Raw genomic sequence first — 26734 nt, 5'->3', positions numbered from 1 at the left:
TTAACAACTTTGCGTGTGCTTTACCCCATCAGCCTGTTACAGCTAAAAAATGTTTATATAGTATTTAGACAACGGCAGCTCTCAGCTAACAGTTAAGAGAAATGTTGGTCTGCTTCACCACAGAGAGCTCAGCACCTTCAGCAACAACATTCAACCAGTGAGGCTGAAGTCCTGGAGCCTGTTGTGACAAATGAACAGTTTGGATGCTCACTGTCCACTGTCACATTCACACGTTTACAGTGACCAGTTAAGCTAACTGGTCACTGTTAATGAAACCAGTTTGAGTGACTGATTTTATGTTCATTATGTATTTCTATGCTTGAGGGAAGCTTCAGGTGCCATTATGTGAGAGTGTAACCCCAATACAACCCACTAGAGGGTGCTATAGCTCTAATTAAGGGAATTTTCCCCTCCTTTTTTTCTACAATTTTTACTTGTATAGGCCCTTTTATGGCCATCCCATTATAAACTCCTGGCCCTGAAGCCTTCCCTAACCTTAACCTCTTTTAATCCCATGCAGGGATTTCATTCCGGCCCTAAACCTAACCTCTGGGTTCCCTAAGCCCACTTTCAAACCCCTTTATTTGGGATGAGAGAGGACACTTCCCTCCTGGAGAGCAATCCGTGAGTGACGTGGGGGCCCGGGATGGGAACAGGTATGGACTGTGCATGGCCAACCTTCGGTGGCCAACCTCCCAACTTGACCTCCACTGACTGCACGTCTTAAGTTGCCACAATAAATCATTGCATTTGATGAACTGAGTTTCCTGTTGATTCGAGTTTCCCCTTCCTACTGTAATAAAACAGTTATTACCAATTTACCAACCATAAAGTGCACCCTCCTTATCTCCTTACCTACCCGCTCCTCACCTGGCAAGCTGTTGCTGATCAGATTCAGGTATTGCTCCATAGATGTCAGGACTTTATAGCCGGCACAGCTGATAGTTCCTTTGGGATGGAGGAGTCTGTCGTGGGCCTGCGGTGAAGCCAAAGAACAGAGTTGATGTCTTAGACGGTGAGTAAAACTTGCTCATGTACAGCGAACACTGCAGCCGTCTCACCGCCTTGCTGTCGTAGTACTTGATGTCATGGGAGTCTGGGATGAAAAGGAAGTGGTTCCTCCATTTCTTGTTTTCCTCCAAGTACTGGAAGAGGGAGCCTGAAAAAATGGCCTTGTTCTCCAGAGGAATCTGTGACACATTTCACAACCGAAGAGAAACTTTGAGTTATTGAAGTCTCTCTCTGTCCATTCAGAGCCGAGAGGACTCACTGTGGTCATCATCCAAACGATTAACAAAGACTTTGGAGCACAGCTCACTGTGAGCAGCATCGGTGTGACACTCACAACAAAGAGCCATGTGAGACATCCTGGTGTTTGGAATAAAAGCTTTCAGAGAGGATTTCGTACCTTGCGGTGAAGCAGCTGAGGTTGCGGGGTTCCTCCTCCCTCTACGTCAAAGCGAACTTTGTTGAACAGAGCTACTGCGTGCTGCTGCTCGTACAAACGCCCAAACTCAGCGATCACCTTTCCAGTCCGAGCTGCAAACACAAACACACGATCAGAGATGGGCAGTAACGCGTAATCCGATTACTTTTTTCAAGTAACGAGTAAAGTAAGGGATTACTATTGCAAAAACTTACCGTTACTTTCCCGTAGGAACGCTGCGTTACTGCGTTACTAAAACCGTGATTTTTTGCGAGAATGTCTCATGACAGTGACGTAAGCGAGTGCGACGTTCGTGACAACAGCTGTGTGCAGATCAACAATGGATCATATATCGAGTGCAGAGAGAGTATGAGCGTGCAGCGTTTAAAGCGTGGAAGTACTGACCTTACTTTGAGTTTGATTCCATAAAAAGTGACAAAAACATTAGTGTCCGTTGTGCGTGGGAAGAAAACTTCTTTTTACAGCGAAAAACACCCTAAACTTCCAAACAAGCACCGAGTAGCTACGACGTAATGGGAAACTCACAGAGAAACTCGCGGATTCTTCCACTGACCGCTGCACACCTGCACCAGGGTAACCCTCCGCCTACCCCACTCCTGCTTTACAGGTGAAAATAGAGCAACAGGACCGCTAGTCTTTGACTTTATTTATTTTCTGCTGTGTTTTACTTGCATCTATTTGAAAGTCTGAGTGTAAACACAAAAAATATTTTATTTTATGTGCTGGAATGTGCAGAAAATAGGTTTAAATGTTAAACTAATTTCTTCGAGTCAGAGAATGTTGCAGATAATTAAATTTTTGCTTGATGCATAAAGTTAAAAGATTAAAACTAATAAAACAAGTTTTAAAAAGAGACTTTTCCATTTGATTACATTTTGTATGATGATTATGCAGAAAAAGTAGAATTGGGCTGAAAGATCTATCACTTTATCACCTATTCAGGTTGTAAATCGTGTTTTTAAAAAGTAACTAAGTAACTAATTACTTTTGAAAATAAGTAATCAGTAAAGTAACTGGATTACTTTTTTGGGGGAAGTAATCAGTAATTAGTTACTGATTACTTTTTTCAAGTAACTTGACCAACACTGCACACGATACAATTAAATCTGCGCAAATGTTTCATGATGAAAGAAAAAAAAAAATCAGTAATCAGAATTTTGTACCCGAGTTTGGTTACAAAACTAATTATGAGGTTCTGTCTTTCTTTACAAGCACTACTGTTAACAACGACACTTATTTCTCTTTGGTTATTATTTACAACAAAGCAGTTTAACAAATTATCATAATCTAACCAGAAGCTCAGGATTAAAATTACATTTTCTTTTAAAAATGACAACATCTAAAGAAAATGAAATGACAAATGTGCCCGTCTCATCGCACACAGCCTGGATCTCACTGCTCAGTCTGTCTCGGCCCACACACAGTGGAACCATTCCTGTCTTCCTTCTGGACCTCGTTAGTTTCTTCAGGCCGAGTTGCTCCTGCGTTCTCGCCTTACTGGTGCTGCGTTCTTTAACAACAGTCACAGCTTTCTCTCCACCACAGTTTGGACCCAAGCAGCTCCATCTACAACTCAGCCTGTGGTGTCCTTATATAACCAATCTTTAAAAATAAGGGATAAAAAAATCGGATCGTGGCATCACTGTCACATTTTACAGAAATATAACTTACTTAGTTTTAAGAGTTTTAATCATTGGTGTTTTCTTAAATTAGTTTTTAAATGTATAAATAGGATGGCCCCAGAGTGTCTCAATAGACACATTCAGAGACAAGACAGTAATCATGTTACTAGTAAGGTGAACGGCAACTGCAAGATATCATATCGCAGATCTACATTCGGTCAGTCAGCTTTTTCTATAAAGGCCTGACGTCTGTGGAGCTTCCAACCGACATCAAACTGATCACAGACATTAGATCCTTTACATTGAAGGTTAAAGTTTGGTTAAAGGGAAACCAAAGTTGTAGTCGTTTTATCTGATGATTTTAAAATTTAAATTATTGTCTCTCAATTGTAATTGTATTTATGATGTAATTTGGTTTTATGAAAATGTTTTATTGTAATATGTATTTATTTAGATTGTAGCCCAACAAGGGACAATTGTTGAAAATGAGCAGTAGCTATAAACCTGTGCGGTACATCAGTCTCATGTCTTGCACTTGAACTATGTTTAACTGCACTGTCCCTTTTAAATAAATAAATTCAAAACTCACCTCCAGCTAACCTGGTTTCCTTATATAGAGAAATTGGGGCGTGGCGTATGCAGATAGTAAGACTACAAGATGTGAGCACAAGCCTGTGGATGTGGAGGTAAACTGACTGACATGTGCACAGTGGGAAGAACAAACTGGCCGACGTGCTCGTGTCATGAGTCTAACGGAGAAATGGATTTTTTTTTTGCACATTTCCACACACAGGTAAATGAAGCCACTCCTCTGTTGTATGATCAGTCTCACAGATGGTCTCACTGTCAGGTTCAAACAAAGCTGCCTGAGGCTGAATAAACTCATCCTCTGGCCTTTATCACTGGAGCAGGAGTTCACGCCGCTGACAGCAACTCCTTTTATACTCGACCTGCCTCAGGTGAGCGTCTGGATCAGCTGAAACTAAATGTCTGAAGAAAGCACCAAACCAAAGAAGAAACTTTCACATGTATACAAACTCTTTCAGATAATAAATAATTACTATATGTATTCATTCACCTCTCATTCTGTCATCCTCCGTCCCCAACTCCCACCCAGACGCCTGAATCATCGTCCCCACCTGGGTGGGGGCAGATAAACTGGGCTGGACCCGTGTGAATGGCTAAACATCCGAATTTTGGGGTGTTCAACTCATTTTACACACAGATTCCAGTCTCACGTTAAAGCTGTGCAGCGTCTTCACTGCTGCTGTCTGTGGGGGCTTAATGCTGTCAGGTCTGTTTTCAGTGGAGGAAACACTCACTAACATATCGGCGCGCTGCATTAAAGGAAGCATAGAAGTAAACACTGCGTCAAGACTTTTTTTATTATTGAATTATTCAAAATTCTCAATGTATTGCAGTAGAAGGGTTAACAAACCATTTATACCCACCTGGAAGGGTTAAGAGTCACAGCAAATGTCACAATGCAGAGCAGCCAAGAGGCTTTGACTGTTGGCGTTATATGAACAACACTGAATTTAAGTAACATATTAAAGTTGTAGCTGCAGTCAAAACTGCAACGGTTGCTGTGAACATTTGTGTCACTGTTTTTCACATCAACTATGAATATCAATGACTGCGGTTGGACACAGATGCTGCAGAGTTACAGATGACAGGGCTTCAGTTTGAACATTTAACTGGTTTTTCCAAAAGCACATTAACCATGAAAATGCCCTGAATCAGTCCAACGAACCACCAGAACCAACGTCATGCAAGAGATGACGATCCTGTAACGATTGAAGAGAGCACCTCTGACAAGACAGGAAAGATTATTTACTGCCTGTAAATAATGAGAGCACTGCTTTACACTGGTGTGCATAAATAAGCTACACACTGTATCTGACAGTGATGAGCACGCAGGACGCCAGCGATGACCAAACCTCTACAGCACACAAAGCTACTAATATCCTTATCTTAATGACCTTGTAGTACCATATCACCCTATTAGAGCACTTCGCTCTCGCTCTGCAGGCCTACTTGTTGTTCCTAGAGTATTTAAAAGTAGAATGGGAGGCAGAGCCTTCAGTTTTCAGGCCCCTCTTCTGTGGAACCAGCTTCCAGTTTGGATTCAGGAGACAGACACTATCTCTACTTTCAAGATTAGGCTTAAAACTTTCCTTTTTGCTAAAGCATATAGTTAGGGCTGGACCAGGTGACCCTGAATCCTCCCTTAGTTATGCTGCAATAGACGTAGGCTGCCGGGGGATTCCCATGATGCATTGAGTTTTTCCTTTCCAGTCACCTTTCTCACTCACTATGTGTTAACAGACCTCTCTGTATTGAATCATATCTGTTATTAACCTCTGTCTCTCTTCCACAGCATGTCTTTATCCTGTCTTCCTTCTCTCACCCCAACCAATCACAGCAGATGGCCCCGCCCCTCCCTGAGCCTGGTTCTGCTGGAGGTTTCTTCCTGTTAAAAGGGAGTTTTTCCTTCCCACTGTCGCCAAAGTGCTTGTTCATAGGTTTTGTCTGATTGTTGAGGTGAATGTTGTGATTTGGAGATATTAAAAATAAAACTGAATTAAACTGAGTTAATTGGCTGGAAACAAGTAGAAGCACACTTAGATTAGATATCATACAATTTAAAAAGTTACCCTTCAGTAACTTTTTGTTACTGAAGGGTAACTTTTTGAATTGAATTGAATTGAATCTTAACTGCATTTACAAAGTCATTCGTTGTTTGTTTCTCTAACACAAAGCTGGATTTGTGTATTTTTCTGTCTTCATTGTGTGATAAATACAAAGAAATTAACCGTTGGCCACCTTTTCTGGTCCTGCTCTCAGGAGTTTCTGGGAAGAAATATTTAATATATAAAACCTGATTCATGTCGGCATACTTGCAGTTCTGGGCACATTCAGATAGCGTTCATGTTCTGACTCAGTGAAATCATTAATGACTTGGAGATCTGCAGAGAGGACAAAATCCACCCTGAGATGTGTGCAAAACTACAAGACGAGTCTGACCTCTGGCACTGGCAAAACCTTTTTTTTGCACGTTTTCAAAGGGGTCAAATACTTATTTCCTTCATTAAAATGCAAATTAATGTGTAAACTGAAGTGCATCTTTGTTATGGTTCTGTCTCTCACGGCTCAAACCCACCATTGAAATTATGAACTGAACATTTCTCTGTTATTGAGCAAACGTACAGAATCAGCAGGGCTCAAGGAATCTGAACCGTATAACTTTCCTCAAGGTTTAGAAGTGCGAATACGGGAATTCTGATTAAACTTTCACGAGGCGCATTTGTAAAGTTGGACACTCTTGTTTGATGAGAACGCCTGGTTGGCAATCTCTGACCCAATTTATTCCAAAGGGTTTCTGCTGGGTTAAGAACAGGACTCCACTTCCACACCAAAGTCCCCCCCTCATGTCGTCATGGAGTTTGTGCACCAGCGCACAGCCATGCTGGAACAGAAAGAGCTCATCATCAAATAGCTCCACAAATTTGGGAGCATGAAATTGTTTAAAATGTTTTGCTATGCTGAAGCGTCACAAGTTCCTTTCAATGAAACTAAGTAGCAACTCCTCACAAACAACCCCCCCTCCAAACGTTACGCTTGGCACAGTGCAGTTAGACAAGCGCTGTTCCCCCGGCAACCGCTAGACCTAGACTCGTCCATCAAGTTGCCAGACGGAGAAGTTAGACTGCTCACTCCAGAGAAATGTCGCCGCTGCTCCAGAGTCCAGTGGAAGAGTGCTTTACAATCTGGATGAAGGTCATAGGTCAAAGTTGGCGACCTCGACGCAGCAGATTTAGAGGTAAAGACCCTTAAATGTTACGCAGAAAGCCCCAGAAAACACAAGAAGCACTTGGAGACCGATTAACACTTAATGATCATCTCGCTCCCCCATTAAAAAAACAAAAACAAACAAACAGTTTTACATTTCATTGTTTTCTATGTTCTTTATAGATTTACAGAAGTTTCTGTTCTGGGTATCACAGAGATCATTTTCTGCAGTCACATGAGTCACATGATCTGAGGAAGGCCCCATCATCGTCACTAAAGGATCAGGTTCATCTGATCGAGCCAAAACTACGTTACCAGTAACTAGAAAACAAACATAAACCCAGAGATGTCCTCCTGGAGGGAGAGCGTAGGCCTATTTAAACCATCCCGAAGCCTCTACCCCGGTGTAAGCCAATCAAATTAACTACCCTCTCCATCACTGCACCTCTGCAGGGGGTAACCCTACTGAGTATGCAAAAAGGGGAGTGGCCATAACAAAATGACGTGCTCTACTCCCTGAGCTACAGCCGTCCCAGACACAGTGAGTCTGTTTGCTGCTTCCACCTTTAAACGGCCCAGGAACCACAATTAACACGTAGTCTGAGAACCAAGGTACTGGAGCAGTCTTTGAAATCAGACGGGGCTTCTTGCTGCAGTATGCTGGAGGCTTTTCAGGCAGATTTTAGAACAGCTGGTTGAATGAAGAAAATATCCTGGCTAAGCTGGAAACCAGAGGCGGAGCCAGACATTTGAAATTAAGCTGCAAGGCAGAACAAAATCAGAGCTGCATCAAGACACAAGGACTAAACCCCAATTCAACCAGACCCAGAACTGATCCGGAATTAAAACAGGACAACAGTTCAAAATCAGGACGACTGAGGACTTAACCAAGACAGAACCAGAATCAGAACTAGATGATAGCAGCACTAAAAATCATCATAGACCTGCACGACACTTATTTTTTAATTCTACCAAAGAACACTGTTTAGATTCAGAAAGGTTTAGATAATTATTCAGCCTTGTTGTGCAAACAAGCTGCAAAACTTAATAAATGTAGAATTTGAAAAATAACAAACCTAAAAAGAAACACTAGGTACGAGATACATGAGGACCTATGATACGGTGATACTTTTGGTAAACAAGCATTTGACTAACAGGTGTGTCTCACCTGCTCTTGTTCATCTCTGTTCATCTCTCTCTCTCTGTGCTGACAATCATCAAATATAAAGTTGAAACCAGATATTTACAAACTCTTCAGATAAAAACACTTTTTTAATTGTAACATCAAATCAGACTAAATGTTTATTTTTTAGTTTGATAAATATAAAAACATATTTGTTAAATTTAAGAGTAAAGAGAGAAAATCTGTATTTCTTAACTGTAAATGGCACTAAATTGTATTCAAACTGAGCCACACTGATGGAGCTCCACAGTTCTGTTCCTGGTGTTTTGGTTGACATCTCTTGATGTTCCCATGTCACAGAAACAGCCTCTGTGTTTTGCCTTATATGCATCCACAGCTGTGTCACCAGTTTACTCACATGTACTCTACGAACCAATCAGAAGCTTCTTCAGCTCAGAATGGAATCGTCAATAAACTTAGTGTACATGTGCTCCTAAATTTGATGAAAGTGATAAAAATAGAAGCTCTGTCTCTCTTTATTCTGACATTTAACTAATTCAAAAGATATTTCAATATTTATTTATCCAAAACAAAACAAGTTTACTCTAAATTGATGTTGTACAGTAAAAAAAATGTTCTTGTGTTTTCCATAAAGTGTACATATCTGGTTTAAACTGTGAATATACTGCTGTGTATTGAAATTCCTCTTGTTTTGCATAGAAATATATTGAACAACATACAAAGCATAATATATAAAATACTACCAGAGTTTTTTTCTTTGAAAGAAGCTCCTTATGTCCATTCTTGTGTATCAGTACATTACTGAAACCGATTTATTTAGCCGTGGAGGGAAACAACTGAAAATATGAAATAAACACATGTAAGCTGAGACTCTCTAAACAGCATTGTTGTTGTTCGGCTTTTCATTTCGCCATTTGTTGATTCACTCGAAGAGCAAGTAACGTAATATGGGTCAAGTGATCAGTTTGATATCAATCTTTCGTGATTCACCGTCATATTCACATTATTTGTACAGTACCAATGATTTGCTTTGGTACCTGCTCAAACTTCTATTCTCCTCTGTCTGCCTAGCTCCCAGTGTTGCCAACTCCTCAGTAAGGAAAATCGCTATTGGCTGTCCTAAAAGTCGCTAGAAGTCGCTAAATGACGTCATTGCCTAATTTGCATAATTGGTCATGCTAATATAATTGCAACCTACGTTGTTGGAGAGAGAAATAACATCGTGGAAGAGACATAAAGTGAGTAAAAAATGTCCTAAATGCATTTAGAGTTTATTTAGAACTACAAATTAAATTTATTTTAGCAATTATTGTTTTTTTTAATGTCACAATTCCAACCCTGCTCCTTTATCCGGGCTTGGACCGGCAAAAGTGACCCGAAATAGGCACTCTGGTGGAGTTACTTTGTGTGTGTGTGTTTATAAGTAGTTTTAAAAGAAGAACTGACTGCGTTACAGTCAGTGCGGGAGCAGCGGCTTCGCTCATGCGCGATTCATTTGCAGTTGTGACGCACAGGTGTGAACGTCTCCTGCCCTGATAGCAGCTGGGGGAGGACTACCCTCCGCCCGTGAGCGCCTTGGAACGGGCGAGGTGCCCACGGCAGCACCGCTGCTTGTTGAGAGTAAAAGCGATACGCGCTTTCACGTCAAAAAGTCGTCATAAATAAGTCTCCAATAACACCAGAAAAAGTCGCCAGATTTGTCGCTAGTCGCTTTTTAGAAAAAAAAGTCGCTAAGGGGTCTGAAAACTCGCTAAATATAGCGACAAAGTCGCTAAGTTGGCAACACTGCTAGCTCCGTTTCTCCAACAGCGCGCTCGAAGGCAGCAGCTGCCCCGCCCCCTCGCTTAGTGCCTGAGCTCGGATCATACCAATATTAGGGGGGGTTTACCCACAGTCGTAAATTCCCACAGTGTGCGCTACGTGCTTCGAATATTGTGTGTAGTTTTTTGTTTTATACAGTTGTCAGACAGGCATCCAACTATGAAAAAATTACACTCCAAAAGACCCCGGCTTCTGAAAAAACAACCCGGGCTTAAGCCCAGTAAGACACCCCGCCCCCCCGCTCCGCCCCTGCTGGAAATCTGGAAAACATTTTTTTAACTACGAAAATATCGAAATACTCTCATATACAGTGAAAGGTCAAAGTCAAATAAAAGAAGATGTGCGATCTAAACTAAAGGTACAGAAAATACCTTTACTCTGTTCTTGGAAGGTTTCTGACATTAACAGGAGACAAAAAGCGTTCATGCAGTGTTTTGGTTTGGTGTGTGTTCATGTGTGTTTGTGCATGTTTGTGTGTGAGAGTGAACGAGTGAGGAGTTTGTGTCTGTAAGCCTGCGATGAAGAAAAGCGACAATATCAGCATTTTAAAGTTTGGCCTGAGCTGCGATGAAACATTTTTGTACTGCTGAAAACAGGTAATTATGATGGTTCATAATAATCCAGTGTGTTACCTAACAAGCCTCAGGTCACTGGCTCATGTTTGTTGTTATCAACTCATGAAAAGCTTTTATTTTTATATTTTTAAATATTAACGACTTTAATTAACACGATATTTTATATTATTTCACTTTCAATTTGAAAAATGTTATGAAAGCTTTTGGCAGAAGCTCTACCTGAGCTCAGCCTGTCAGACTGTAACACATGACTGCTGAATACGTTTGCACTGCAGGTCTAGTTTAGTCACAAACGTGGGTGAATCGCTCGCATTTCCATGGTGACAATGGCGCACTATAGACCGCTGGACACAAAGCGTCCAAGCAAAGAATGTGTGTCAATTAAATTAGTTGAATAGTTGCATCCGTAACACATTTATTGTCCAATTTGAACCAAAAGCGTGATAGGGTGCATCCCTGAACACATTAACTGCAGTATTTGACATCACAGTAGCACCTGATGGGAACAGCAAAGTCTTAAAAGGTGTCCAAAGGGCGCAACACGGGCAGAATGGCGATTTATTGGCGTGCTTACTGGAGAAACTTTGCCAGTAAGCACGAAACATGTAACTCAAAGACACATTGTCCGATTCTCCCAACATGCTCCGGTGTGATGGGAATCCGGCCATGAACAGATGAAGCACCACATGGTGACAACAGGAAGCTGTCACCGACTGCTCCTCCCAGGTTGAGCACGTCCACCTCAGAAGCAGTCTGAATACACATCAGAACTTGATGATGCTGGCGTGCTCTGGTGGCTGGGGATTCGCCATGAAACAGGAAGCAGTTTTTGAGGGGTCTGGGAAGCTTGAAAAGTCATTGCAGCGTGTTAAAGGCTCTCAGGTTTCATGTTTCTGGTCATTGAATATTACAAAATGGCTCTACGTTTCAACTGTGAAGTCTTGCAGCTTCATGTAATGTCTCAAGATGTACAAATATCTCTTGGAGCTAAACGCCAAACCCAGAAGAAAGGCAGCTATTTTGAATTTAAAGTGTAATTTTGGCAGACTCCCAGGGATTTCATCAGATCAACATGATCTTTGATGAGTACGGTCTAAAGACCTTGGTGATGTTAAATTGTGAAGCTTTTGAATTTTCGTGAAATAATTCGCCACAGGAGAAGATATCGCACATCTCACCTGAACATTGTTCAATCTGCCCCAGTGGCTGAATCATCCAGTTAACCTCAAAAAAGTTAAGTCTGGATGTAGCATTTTCATGGGGAGAAACTTTTCATCACTCATCCAAGAAGTCCCTTGTATATGTCAACTGAGAAAATGTTACGTCCAGATTCAATTTTTGGGAATCCCAGACTCCCAAATTCCTGATGGAAGACAGAAGACATCATGTCCAAATTCATGGGCTGCTTCCTCCTGAGGCCGCATTTGTAGACCGATTACGTCACAGTGACGCGCCGAAGGCTGTCCAAATTCGTAGACTCCTCCGAATGCAGCCGACAAATGCGTCCTCCTTTTCCCCGAATTTGAAGGATGGGTCGGGTGTGTCCTTCGTGGCCTACCATATCCCAGAATTCATAGCGCGGCCCAGCCAAACTCCAGTTTAGCGGCCGCTACTAAGTTTTAAAATTACTCTTACTAATCTTTCTGGGTCACAAAATAAACTTTTAACATATTTTCAGGTGAGAAAGTAGCTGTGTGAACATCAAATATCTGCTCGGTTTATCAAGATATCGCATATTTGCAAAAGTGCTTCGACGTTTTCGGAGACGTCTGTTACCCACCAGCTCGATAGCTCGCCGGGAGCTTGAGGGTTACTGATGCCGCCGAGAACGGCACAACTCCCGTCACATCATTTTCAGATCACCGCGGAGTTTCGCTGCTCGGGTTAAACGTAATATATAAGTCACTTAGACAACCTAAAATGTTATTGTTGGGCTTTTTTCAGTGTTTTATTTGTTCGTGAGTAAATCGGTTTGGCTGAGATTAAAGTTATTAGATTAGATAAAATAAAACTTTATTAATCCCCCGGGTGGGTTCCTCCTTGGTTTTCACACAGCTGACTAAACGTCAAACAGAAAACTGATTAAACAGAAGTGTGAGACAGTCGAGAGTTTACTCCAGTGTCCTGTTATATTTTAGATAGCAAGGAGCAGACGGCCGAGTTTATTAAACTCCACCGAGACAGCGGTGACGCTAATCAGAAGGCTCGACCGTCCAATTTCACAACTGTTTACTTCCGGCCTACCCGACCTTCTGAGGACCCGGCCCACGTAGACTGAAGGCCGGGTCCTCAGGAGGATGCAGCCCATGAATTTGGACACGACCAGAGAGACTGGAGATATCTATGTGCCAATATTAGGTTGTGTTTATAGTTCCACCTACTGTCAAAAAGAAACAGTAGGTTATAATCATGATCCAGTCTATGCAACATTTTAATTGATGGTTCCACTCGATATGTATCAATATGTCATATAGTTAGTGGGGGTTCTATATTGCCACCTAGTGGGCACAGAAGGTAAATGGTCAGTTGTAAACAGACTGTTAGCGCTTTTCTGCTCCAAGCACTCAAAGAGACGTTAGTGAGGAAGTGATGTGACACTGAATCAGCCATGTGACTGTGACTCACCCTGCAGCACACTGGCTGTTCCCAGGCTGCGAGGGCCCTTTCATTGCTGCTGTAAATGTCATCATTTTGTTGGCGTCTGTCAAAACATGGATAGAGTTCTGTCGACTTCTTACTGGCCCTGTCATATATTTCTATTGAGGAGAAGTTAACTTTGAAATAAGTGTTTCTCATTTTATCAAACCTGTTTAAACGATCACCTGTGCGATCAGTTGGGTGTATGCTGAAGGTGAGAGGACCACATGTCACCAGGCAACAGGAAGATACAGGTCAAAGGTTAGAGAGTTCACAGAGCCAAGGACAAGGGGAGGGGGGGATTTCCTGTTTCACTCACTCATAGACCGAGCTAAGCTCTACAAAAACAAAGTCTTCATTAAGCAAAACACTGAAACTCTGACTGTGACAACTGGAGCAAATAAACCCAACCAACAGTGTCCATCCTTCTTCTTCTTGGTTTTAAACAAGAAGCTCGTTTTATCTTCAGTGAAGATTCTGACCGGTTCAGTTAGAGAGTTGAACGTTTGAGCTCTCTCTCAAACCCACGTTGACATATATGTGTAAATATTAAAAAATGTCCCCTTCTCGTCCTGCGGGCGGTCTATCCTTCAAGCTCGGGTCTTCTACCAGTGCCTGCACAGTATCTCAGCTGTTCCCAGGACTGCGCTCTCCTAGACAGAGATCTCCGATGTTGTTCCCGGGATCTGCTGGAGCCACTCGCCGAGCTTGGGAGTCACCGCACCGAGTGCTCCGATTACCACGGGGACCACCGTCACCTTCACCCTCCACATCCTCTCTGAGCCCTTGGTATTTCTCCAGCCTCTCGTGTTCCTTCTTCCTGATGTTGTTGTCATTCAGTATCGCTACATCAATCACTACAGCTGTTTTCCTCTGCTTGTCCAACACTACAATGTCAGGTTGGTTAGCCACCTGTATCTGGAAGTCCCACAGGTCGGCCATTCTCCACCAGCCTAGGCTAGGGCTGCTCAATTAATGGAATCTTAATCACGATTACGATCTGGGCTTTCAACGATCATTAAAAATGACTGAGCTGATTATTAGCCCCTCCCTCGTGCTTTACTCTCGCGCTGCTCCGTGTGGCGAATCGAGCGCACCTCTCTGCATTTCAAACACGCGTCACAACAATTAAGAGCAGCGGTCTCCAACCTTTTTTGTGCCACGGACCGGTTTATGCCCGACGATATTTTCACGGACCGGCCTTTAAGGTGTCGCGGATAAATACAACAAAATAAAACTAGTACCGGTACCGAAAAAAAGAAGATTTATTCATAACACACGTGAAAAGACCCAGGAAAACCGAGTAAACGATAAAAACGATAACAAAATAACGCTGAAAACTGATAAAAACCCTGAAAACTATACATTTCACACCTGAGCCTCAACTCTCGCGGCCCGGTACCAAACGACTCACGGACCGGTACCGGTCCGAGGCCCGGGGGTTGGGGACCGCTGATTAAGAGGACCCGAGGGAAGCTCGGAAAGCTCAGCAGAAGTTATTTGGAGAGGAGAGTGACTGCTGTTGGTTGAAAAGAGGTAAAAAACTTGAGTGGTGTGGAAACATTATGGGTTCGAGTCAGACGTGGATCAAGTAGACACAGTGTGTAAACTTTGCTACAGTGTCGTAGCTGCACCACAGAGCAACACTGCAAAGTTCACTAAACATAGATGTTTACATTTTTCATTTATTTCTTATATTGCAAACATTTGCACTGTTATCAGTATTTGCACTATTTTATATTATTTTGACAATCTTTAAAGTCATTATTCAACACATTGTTATTGTTAAATAAATATCGTCAAATAATCGTGATGATCATTTTTGCCATAATCGAGCAGCCCTAGCCTCGGGGGCTTCTCCCATTTTCCCCTCGGGACTTCCAGATTAAGGTTCGCCCATGCAGAAGTAGGTTGGAAGGCAATAACAGAAAAGCCCAGGACTGGGTTTAGTCAATGAACCGAGGTGCAGGATAATCCATAATCTGGAGACTCTGCTCAGTGAAACTATGATTGTCCTGCTGCCTGGTTCTTCATGTGTCCATAACCCACCCAGACAACCCACTCAGTCAACAATAGTTCTGTTAGCAGCTGTGTCATTCTCATTTCCACATGTCATAACACCAATTAAGTGCTGACAACTCAATGCCCAATAATAACAGTCAGTATCTTCATGCATCCTGACTAAATGTTAAAACAAAGAAGCAACCAGGACACTAACTGATGACTTTAATTTCTCTAATTGTTACAGTTTCAGTGTTTTGCTCACAAAAACCCAAAACACATAAGTAACTGGCCATATTCACACAGACTTTCTTTTACATGCATGCTCACTCCAAAACATAAATGTAAATAATCTGTTACTAATCCAGTCTTGCTTTTACACCGTGTGGTATCAGAGGCCACTCCTCAGTTTCAATAACAGGACTCAGCGCCTCAGTGTGCTAAGGTTTCCATCCAGCCACAGAAACATGTTTTTTCATGCATTCCTCAAATTCCACATCTGATACGTGTACGTGCTACTCTGAGTTGTAATGACAGTGAAGGAAAAATTATCTTTAGCCTCAATCACGGCATTCACTACGTTTCCTGAGCTTTAGGTTCCATCTAAACGTTAAGCAGAAATCAAGCGTGGAAGTCAGAGGAAAATAGAAAGGTCACTGAACGTTTGTAGGTCTATACCACTGAGGTTTGTCCCACATTTCAACTTCCTCCATTCTATTTGTATTATAGCTAAATCCAAGTTTTCTTTGGTCTTTCTGGGAATCTGTGGCCAAAACTTGCAATTAATTCTTCAGACGAGTCATCAAACCTCAAATCATTTTAGTAAAAAGAAAAGACTTTAAAACAAAAACAAACCTGTGGAAGCATCGTCAGCTTCACACACACAAACACTGTGAAGCTGGATTTTACAGTGCTTCAAGTTAAAATGTATTAAATCTGTTCATCTTCTTTCAGTACACAGTGTTACATCACTGGGTTGGTTGGTTTCATTTTACCAGTTAGGTAACATAAACTAATGTAACCGACCCAATAGCTCAGGGGAAGTAGATTAAAGATTCGTGTACTTTGCTGCAACATTTTCATATTGAGACCAAGGACATACTGTCCACTTTCACTCTCTCTTAACCAGTAAGTGTTGTTGTTGTGTGGCTAGGTGCACTGATACGGGAAAATCCACCTGTTGGCTGTAACGTTCAGGCTTGTAAAGCACTTTAGAAATGAGAGAAGTGTGGAGAAGGGTCAGTTTGAGTGAGCTGACAAGTGCTTCACCCACATGCTGGAGTCAGAAACTCCACGTTTTCCTGTCTGTGATGCTGTAAACAGTTTACCGATCAGGAATCCCATCAGTACGTCTGCAGGGAAAATAGGTCGTGTGTGCACAACGGGGAGGAAACAAAAACCCCGAAGACAGTCCAAGGAAGAGACGCCACACTTGTGTCAAGAAGACGTCAATGTTTAAAAGTTTAACTTTAAACTGTCAGAAAAACAAAAACAACTCGTTCCTTTGGATTTATGTCAAACTGAAATTCAATGTTTTTAAAGTAAAGATCTCAAGTACAGTCAAAGGTCAAACTCAGCTAAATAAGATGTATATTGACTCTGTCTTCTATATTTTTAAATATTAAAGCAATTTAATTAAGACTTTATATTATTTCTCCTTCAATCTGAAAAATGTTACGACACCCTTGAAATAAATATGGTCTCGTACACCCCATGCCCCCCTTTAGTTGCCCCCCTGTTTGCTGCAGGTATGTGCTTTGATGTAAAATCTTCAGCAAACGATATAATTGAAACATGTATCAGACTAAGTTAACAGTTCATCTGCATATTTGAACACTTCTGGAGGCTTGCTGGTTGGAGCAGCTACAAAGTTTCTTTTTCTTCATGTCAGAGTTCGTTGGTGCTTTGATGAAAGACTCCCACGAGCTTTTTCCCAGTAAAGGTTTTAATCGTGGTGACAGGAACAGACGCGACTGTTCTGAACTCTAGAAACAGTTTCTTTCGCTCTCCCTGAGCTCACCAGAGACTGAACGTGAACAGTGCATCCTTCATTTGAACATAAATGTCGCTGTTGCAGCCAAAGTTAGTATAAAGTGAAACCCTTTAATGGATTTTTAGTTTAAGTCTCATTATATTGGTTCAGTTATTAATTAGTTTATGTCAACTAATTAAAGTCTATCAGCAGCAACCAACCAGCCAACCAAACGTTACTTGGATGTAATGTTCTGTACTGACAGGAGATGGCGCTAAACACGTTTCTAAAACTTTAAGCAGCTTCACAGACAGTTACGTCTATGTGAGGGCGCCATGACGTCAATCAGTCATTATACATGATGTGTTTCATGTCTATTTTAATCCAGTGCTAGAAAACTGAGCGCAAACATCTACCTTCATGTGCGGTCTTCTTTATTTTATGTACGTTGCTTCATTTTCTAAATGGAAAAAAAGATAAAGAGCCTACTAGAAACCCAAACCCGTACAGGTCACTGGTCTATCAGGTCAGGACTGGTCAGGACTGACCCTACAAAAATGTGTGTCAGTTGTTTTGAAAATTAAACATCCCAACAACTCAGCAATGCAACAGTAACATGAACACTTTGTGAGTGTAATAAAAGTCACTGAAGTTCCTGAAATCTGGCCCAGTTAGGAGAAACACCCCACCCACCAAAGGTTACAACATACTTGTGGATTCTTCTGTCAGCTGTTATCCTCACAAATACAGAGAACTGAGGTGAAACAAGCCAAAAATAAGGAATTACTAAACCTGAACTTTCCACCCCGAACACACAAACTGCAAAGAGTCCAACGGTTCCGTCCAGTCTCGGGCAGAAGATGAGTGGACCATCAGGAGACCATCAGTGATGCCTTTTATATGAGACACATCTGTGTGGAGCAGGCACGAGTACTGTGACACTTAAGTCCAATAGATACTGTACACCAAGCTTATCTGCTTCAGACTCGACAGCAAAGATTCCACATTAGAGAAAACCTGATAGGCTGTGACATGTCCGAGGCAGGGCCACGATCAGCACTTTATCTGCTGCACTCCGCATTTGTAACTAACTTTAACCGGTCACATCATTTCCTATTACGTTTCCACAGTTTTCCTTCTCTTTTGGTGTCGTGGGAGTGCTTCAGTACGACAAAGAACAAACACTAAAGACAGAGCTTTTTGGTCCAGCTAAGGGAAGACAGCGGCGCGGTGCCCAACGCGCTACGTGGATATTTGTGGTTCATTAACGACGCAGATAAAAAGCGCGTTTAGTTAGTAAACAAAGAGGTGCTGGACCCACGCTGACACTGTGGCAAAATGGAAAACACGCCAAACCAGCACTCATCGCTCCTTACCTGTGATCATCTCCCGCTTGCTTTCATCCAGGTGACTAGAAATCACATCCCCCATGATCAGTGGAGCGTCCCACGCGAACGCTGCGTCAGACCGACAACTACTTTTTAAGACAAACAATAAAATCTACAGAGACGTGTCTCCTGCCACAGCAGCGCGGTCCACTCATGAAATGACTGCAGTCAGTAATAACGGCTGGTACCAAACACTCAAGTCGAAGCTGTCGAAAGGAAGTTCAAGCTGTGGAAGAACTGTGCGTTTTTTCTCGGGCAGACACACCCTCCTCTGAAGTAGGAGGAGAACTTCTGCCGTGCGGCCACGTTACGTTAACGTCTCGTTGGGAAACAGCAGAGCTGTGGGACAGAGAAGGTTATTATAGAGCAGCTGGACAGTGGAGAAGAAGTCAAAGGAGTAAAAAAGAAGAAGATACAACGGCGAGAGTGAGAGAGAGAGTTGGTCATACAGGTTTAAATAAAGAAGATGAATAAGCACGAGACAGGAAATTATGCATTTTGTGGACAAGAGGAGACATTTGGACGTGTGATGTTAGAATAAATACAGGCAAACACATTACAGAAAAACAGAGTTCAGTTAAGAGTGCAAGAAGTATTACAAAGGTTTTTAAGAGCAAGTGGTATTTATATGAGAATATAGACGCACTCCAGTCCAGAAGGTGGCGCTAATGCACCTGGTTCGCCAACCGCAGCAAATAGCGACCACAGGGCTGTAGCCATGATACAATCCTGAGGCCAACACATTCACCATTATTTTCCTTTTCCTGACCTCGATGGAAAACATCACAAGATCAAGAAAAGCTTTGAAGGATAATTGTTTCTGTAATTTTACTGTTTTTGTTGATGAACAAATGTTTCCATTAATGTTTGATGGAAGAAGAAGGAAAACAGTAAAATGTTACAGTTTTATTACAATGAGTTTGAAGAATACACGTTACTGCCTCTAAAACTATATTAAAATTACTGTTGTTAAATATCATTTCGGCCCACAGGATCTTAGCTCGGTCGCTCTTCACCACGCTGGAGGGCGTCTCCTATTCTGACCTCAGGACTCCCATATTCCCATATCCCCTCCATATTCGGCACAGATGTTTCTGTATATGCTGGACACTTGGTTATGGCGTTCCAGTTCCTGTGCTGCCATGATTAGTGCCTCTGTGCTGTCTTTCAGTGCAGCTTTGTCCAGCCTGGTAGCATTTCTGGATATCAGCCACCTCCTCTATCTGCCGATGGTACATAGCGTGCAGGGGCCTGTCCTTCATGATGGTTCCTCGTCTTCCTCCTCATTCCTGGGCTTCTGCTGCCTGAGGTATTCACTGAGCACGCGGTCGGTTGGGCTCATCTTCCTGATGTATTCGTGGATGTTCGTTGTCCCGTCCTGGACTGTGGTGCTGACACTCACGTCCTTCCTTTCACTTAGCATCCAGCCTCAGGCTGCTGGAGTCGGGGTGACCCGTGACACATTACGCACATGGACATAAATATGTGTTTCTTACTTGTGCGCTGTCGGTGTTGCGTACTACACAATAACATTCAATATTTAGTATTTACTGTTAGTTACAGTTATCTAGGTTAGTGCTGTGGTGTCATGTTTATTGTGTTTATTGTGTTTATTGTGTTGCTCTCTTTTTGCTTGTTTTCCTTTTTATTTGTTTTTTTAGTGTCTTCTCTTACGGTCCTTCTTCCCCTCTGTTTTTCCTTCTCTCTCCCTTTCTTATCCCCCAGTCATGTCTGTCCCGTCTGTAACAACTTGAAATAAAATAAAATAAATAATAATAATAACAAAGGTCAACCAAATGGACCAGTATGGCAAGGCTGTGATGATCCACTTGGTAAAGTAAATCAGTTGGGCATCTTTCTTGGCCTTCAGACAATAATTCTGATGGCTAAAGACGGGACAGGCAAAAAAAACCCAAATTGATAAAACGTGTAAAAGTCCAGCGATGAAACAGACAGGCTATCCTTCTTTCCTTCTTACACAGGAAATATCTTGTAACTCACCAATCTCATGGACTCACACTCTCAAAGAAACCACACAAACTTCGCCGAAGCATAACTTCTGCTCCCATAAACACCAAGTTTCATCCCCCAAGAAAATCACACACAAAACGCCCCCCCCCCCCCCCCCCCCCCAAAAAAAAAATAAAATTATGAATTATCTTGAATAAGTTGGCTGCTGATTTTCTTTACTCATTTCTGGTATTACAAGTATCTAGTCATCTTGGAATTTACCCAGATTTATTTATTTATTTAGACAGCGATCTTGACCCCCTCCCCCCCCCCAATATTCAGCACAAAGTTACGCCAATGCACAAACTAATGTGTACACTTATGTCTGCATTAATATTTTGTTAAATACGAACAAAATGATGCAGAAGCGCTGCCAAGTGTCTGCACAGACAGAGAGGCTTCATTTGAGAGGGAAGAATCTGTGTTCACGTTTAATATTTGAATTTTAAAAAACAAACAAAACATTTTCAGAAATATTTGTGGATGTTTGTTTGTTTGTGTTACTTGAACACTAAAGTGGCCCTCCAATGAGACGACAGTGCCAGCAGCGCCCCACAGCTCATTTGAGACCCTGATTTAGACTTTTCACTACACCAACAATTGATAAATATCTTATATAAACACGTTTCGAAAAATCTGAAACAACATCACAGCAATAGTGGAATAGCTACATTACTGAAGGTGAGTGAAACATTTGGTTAAGGTTGGTTAGCACAGTAGAAAATTGCATTTTTACAAATAAAAATAAAACAAATAAACAATAAACAGTGTCGTAAAATGATTTGTTTTTCAAAATAAAACATTTTACTCTGCTTTGTCCTTCTGGCTCACATTTGTGGATATTTGAACTCACAAGTTAAATGTATATTCTGCAGCATCTCTATTCCGCGTAACTCTGCACTGAGCACGCGTGGGAGTGTTGACTTGTCTTCTACTGCCCTCGCGTGGACACCAAACTGAAAAGTCAACGTTTTCTAGAAGCGTCTAAGTGCGCCATCATAATCATCTCAGTAACTCTTGATGTACATTAGATATAAACTCACATTATATATACCTAATACTGATTTATTATCCCCGATCCATTATTTCATTTTCAAGTAAGGGCTCATAACGGCGCGGACGAGGCTTTGCAGAGTTTCAAAATAAAAGTACTTAAATTTCAGTCAATTTAGGGACAAAACTTGACCTGATAATCTAGATTTTTTTAAATCCACAAGTAAAACACCTACTTTACATTTTTCATAATAATAATAATAATAATAATAATAATAATAATAATAATATATTGCCTGGTGTGCAATATAACCCCTTTAAGTCAAAAGCGTCCAAACAGATTACAGTTATGTTGCAGTTCAGTGCAGCGAACTTCAGCGTTTTCTGCTCATCACATTTGACTCTTTCCATGCTAGTTTCACTCCTGTAAACTATTTGGTGGCGCAAACTAGAGTTTACAGGATATCACATTTTCAGTTTACTTTATTCTACTTATTCCAAAATCTAGAATGAAGGAGGAGTTGTCGATATGTATTAGTTGAATTACTTTAGAGCACTCGCTATTCAGTATTTTGTTAAAGGGAAACCAGGAAACCAGCTCGCCTGCATGATTTGAACCCTCAGGAGAGGTTCTCTCTCTCTCCCTGTCTCCCGTTTAGCCTGCTTTGCTATGCTCGCCTAACTGGAGGCTTTTATTTTGAATTTAACTGGAACGACTGGGTGTTACTTACTATGATGAGCTTTACGGTGGTAATAGCTCCACTCGGTTTGCTTTGGAGAGCAGGACGCGCACTGACGGGATCATCATGGCACCGCTGGGACTAAAAGCCATCGTTGGGGAAAGTAAGATTTTTTATTCTTATTTAATTCTTATTTTTATTCTGATTGTTGTTGTAACGCTGGGCCGAGCTGCTCCTTACTTTTTATTAATGAAATGTTGGTGCGCTAAGACGCACGGGACCACTGGAGCAAAGCATCTGAAGTGTCGCAGGCAGTGAATTAATTGCACTATTCGCCGGTGTTCTGCTAAATTCTGCCGTTGTTGCCCGTTATTGTGTTGTCAGTGTAAAAGCATGGAGCCCAGGTCCGATGTAAATCCGGTCGCGCTAATCTTTGTGCGGATTAAATGCTTTGACATAATTCTCTGGGGAAGACCAGAGGTGGAGGAGGACAGATCCGACTCTGGCTGCCTCAATAACCGAAGAAGCCTTAGTTTATGCTGCCTTTACTATCCCAGACCTGTTTTTCCCCTCGCGCATTGATTCCACGGTAGTTGTGAGCGCAGTTTGCGACGGACACAACGGATTTTCGATTTGTGTTATTTGCGCTTAATAAATCGCACCAGCGCATCTTTAGATTTGCAAAAACAGCACGTAAACAAACGGCTAAAGGGAGGTTCAGTGAACTTGGCAGTGATTTTTACTAACTGATTGATTAACCATATTAATTAAACTAGTTACAACCTATCAAGCCTTTGGATCGTGACTGTGCAAGTTATTGAAATAGTGTCACAATTTAAATACACGTTAGCAGTGACAGTACACGGTCTGATATTTACTCTGGACCAGTATAACAGCTCTCTGCAGATCATATTTCCATTTAAAGGCAGAGATTTGGGCCATTTAAAGGACGTTGAAGAAATTCATCAAACAAAATCAAAAAACAAACCTGACAGTTGCTGTCAAACAGTCGTGTTGTTTAGATTGTGATGGAAGTGAGACAGCTATGCTGGAAAACAACCGAATATCAAGTGTTATTTAAAAACAAAATCACAAGGTAACAATCACTGCAAGAAGTGCTCAGAAAAATACTAATGCAATACTGTAAAGCACTTAATTGCTAAGAAAAGTCGTAGGATGAAAGCACCGGTGTAGGCGTCCCTGCTCTCATGAGCATCTCCTGAAAATCGTCTATGTCCAGTTTCATTGGGTGCAAATTTCATGTTTTAAACCTTGAAATCTATGCAGAGAATCAGACAACTGTAACTGTAACGCTCACAGCTGCCTTGGTTGAGGATCCTCAGAGAAAATAATGGTAACATTGAGCTGCATAAATATTGTTGATTTCAGTTGATGGTTAATGCACAACATTGATGCTTCAACAGAAGGAAACAAAGTATTCACATTACAGTGCATTCATGCTCTCATCTGAGAATGCATCGTGATCACAGAGGCTGTCTGGGAGTCCAGAAACTTCCAGGTGAATCTGAGCAGTGAAGGGTCACATCAGGATGAGTGAGACTGTGATGTCAGAGGGACAACAGGTCATCTGTCTTATTCTGTCTCTTGTCTCTCATGAACTCATTGTACAACATGATGACAGTGTTTGTCAGGAAACAGGAGGTTAAAATCCAGCGAATCCATGTGGATGGGAGAGCGAGAACTGAAGCAACAGCCGACTGTGCTGCTCGTCAGGCGGTGCTCCGTTCTTCAGGCACTTACAGCTAATCCAGCGACTAATTGGATAAACAGGACTATTCACTGACTTCACTGTAGTGTGTCTCTGACAATAGCTTTCCTCGTCATGTAGCTTGGTCCACCTGACAAAGGTGTATCGGCTCATTGAGGTGTTGTGTAACAAATAATGTGCCTAAATCGATCATTTACAGCCTCACTGTGTGTCTGTCACTGCAATGTGCTCATGTCAGCTGAACAGCAGCTCTTCAAGCTTAATGACACCTTTGGGAGGATGATATGTAGACTTATTCTGGAGAGCAAGTGTTTGTGTTTATCAGTGTGTGTGTGTGTGTGTGTGTGTGTGCGCGCGCGCACTGATGCAGCCATGTATGCTGCTTTCCTGTGATGTCACGTCCGCTGACACAGAACCTAGAAATAGCTGTGGGCAGTAGGGAGTAGTGGATGGTAAGAGGATTGGGAGCAGATTAGAGGCAACAATTGCAGTGGGCCTGTCTGTCTGTGCTCATTCTCACATCCTGCACATGTGCTTAAATCCCCAATAAGGGAAACCTTCACACATTGTAACAGAATATTGGGAAATACTAGATTTGCTCTGCTTAAAAAAACAAGAAAAGAAAAAAGAATGAACTGATATCTTTTAGAAATGTCTCTTTGTGTTACTCTGTCTCTGTGAAAACAGTATTTTTCCCTTCCTAGTTCTCTAGTTTTTCTTCATAACGAAATGTTTTAAATTGTCAAACATTAGATTTTAATATCAGACAAAAACAAACTGGGCAAAGACGAAAACTAAACTTTAACAGAACCTGAATCCAAAAATTAACAAACATACAAAACTAGAAAGACTCTTGAACTCAAACCCGGGGACAGCTGAGCCAGAAGCTCGGACACACATGATTCACCAAACGTAACCAGTCGTTCTTCAGCTGTTGAACCGCCCGTATCATTGGTCTGCAAATATGGAAATAACTTTGAAGTCTAATCAGTGTACTGTTCATACATGTTGCAGTTATTATTTTCTATTTTATGGTTAAATTGTTATAATTTTAGACACAAGCTCTGAAAAGGATTTATGTTAGAAATCTGACATCCACACAGCCAAACACGTAAAATCACTGACGTCAGTTCAGCGCTCACATTTCTGTCTCCTGAGCTGTGACCATGTTGAAAGTTCAAACCTGATTCAAACAGATTCACTGTCATGCATCTATCAGCGTACGTGTTTGCATCATAATCAAAATGCTGTTTTATGGCTTAGAGCAAAACGTGCTTTCACTGCTCAGAGTTGAAAAGTCCAATAAAAGTATCCAAAGTACATTAACCAATCAGGTGAGGGGACAGGTGGCTGCACACACGTCAGCAGCATCCTCGTAGTGAATGCAGTGAAATAATAAGTCTGATGTCAAATGAATAGTTTCTGATTTATACCTGATACAAGAGTATTAAAAATCTTCTGACGAGAGCAAAATAAAAGCATCTGTGATGCCTGAATGTAACTAAAGTTCAGCACTGAATGGCTCCTCGCACGTCTGTGACCATGTTTGTGTGTTTCTCAAAGATGAGATTAGAGTGGAAAATTACCCCCAACTGATTTTACATGTACACATAAAAGACCTGTAGAGGACTTGATGCCCGATGTAGCTTTTCTGACCCAATAATAACAGTTTTTGTTTCATCTTAGTTTAACTTCAGGACATTTGCACACATCTGTTAGACAGTGTATAAAGTGGGAAAGGTTAGCTCAATCAGTGGCTCTCACTGGATGCAGAGCTGCCACCAGTACAGCAGTCTTATTCAATTCAATTTCAATTTTATTTATATAGCGCCAAATCACAACAAAAGTCGCCTCAAGGCGCTTCATAGATACAGAGAAAAGCCCAACAATCATATGACCCCCTATGAGCAGCACTTTGGCGACAGTGGGAAGGAAAAACTCCCTTTTAACAGGAAGAAACCTCCAGCAGAACCAGGCTCAGGGAGGGGCGGGGCCATCTGCTGTGATTGGTTGGGGTGAGAGAAGGAAGACAGGATAAAGACATGCTGTGGAAGAGAGACAGAGATTAATAACAGATATGATTCAATACAGAGAGGTCTGTTAATACATAGTGAGTGAGAAAGGTGACTGGAAAGGAAAAACTCAATGCATCATGGGAATCCCCCAGCAGCCTACATCTATTGCAGCATAACTAAGGGAGGATTCAGGGTCACCTGGTCCAGCCCTAACTATATGCTTTAGCAAAAAGGAAGGTTTTAAGCCTAATCTTAAAAGTAGAGATAGTGTCTGTCTCCAGAATCCAAACTGGAAGCTGGTTCCACAGAAGAGGGGCCTGAAAACTGAAGGCTCTGCCTCCCATTCTACTTTAAATACTCTAGGAACATATTAAATGTCATATGCCAGTATAATGTGACCTATGGTAGCATATACAGTGTAGACCTTTGGGGGACTCCGCTGCAGAATATGGAAAAACATACAAAATATGATTTAAACGACTGCAGAGCTGTCGTAGATATACCGACCCAGTGCTCCAGCCTCTCTATGAAACTGTAATGATCCACTATATTAAATGCTACACTTGGGTCACACAGTACAGAACGTTCATCAGTATTGCTCCAACACAGCGAGCTATGATATCACCCTAACAAACAGTCTCAGGACTGTCCAAACCCTGACTGAGACGTTGTTCTGACTGCATGTTTCAGAAGGCTGAAGACAGCTATAAGATAAGATAAGATAAGATAAGATAAGATAAGATCACCTTTATTAGTCCCACACGTGGGAAATTTGTTTTGTCACAGCAGGAAGTGGACAGTGCAAAAGTTATATAGCAAACATTAGAATACAATACGAATAAATACAGTACACAACGGTACAGAAGAGAATAGAATAAAATACTATATACAGTAGAATAAAATAGAAT

The 26734-nt window shown here is 41.7% G+C and overlaps 2 protein-coding genes across 2 annotated transcripts in view; one reads left to right on the top strand and one right to left on the bottom strand.

Moving 5' to 3' along the window:
* Positions 1 to 18932, bottom strand: part of niban2b (niban apoptosis regulator 2b) — a 34461-nt gene extending 15529 nt beyond the window's left edge. The window contains exons 1-4 of the mRNA XM_085178919.1: positions 18388 to 18932; positions 1409 to 1539; positions 1062 to 1190; positions 871 to 976 (exon numbers count right to left, since the gene is read on the bottom strand). Coding sequence (XP_085035045.1) covers positions 871 to 976; positions 1062 to 1190; positions 1409 to 1539; positions 18388 to 18442 — 421 coding nt within the window. The 5' untranslated portion in view covers positions 18443 to 18932. The remainder of the gene's footprint in view (positions 1 to 870; positions 977 to 1061; positions 1191 to 1408; positions 1540 to 18387) is intronic.
* Positions 18933 to 22093: 3161 nt separating this feature from the next.
* Positions 22094 to 26734, top strand: part of stxbp1b (syntaxin binding protein 1b) — a 49633-nt gene continuing 44992 nt past the window's right edge. The window contains exon 1 of the mRNA XM_085179544.1: positions 22094 to 22245. Within this exon, the coding sequence (XP_085035670.1) occupies positions 22209 to 22245 (37 nt within the window). The 5' untranslated portion in view covers positions 22094 to 22208. The remainder of the gene's footprint in view (positions 22246 to 26734) is intronic.

The sequence above is a fragment of the Neolamprologus multifasciatus genome, chromosome 12, assembly GCF_963576455.1.
Source record: "Neolamprologus multifasciatus chromosome 12, fNeoMul1.2, whole genome shotgun sequence".
In the NCBI taxonomy this organism is placed as follows: domain Eukaryota; kingdom Metazoa; phylum Chordata; class Actinopteri; order Cichliformes; family Cichlidae; genus Neolamprologus; species Neolamprologus multifasciatus.
This window is presented reverse-complemented; position numbering and strand designations above follow the sequence as displayed.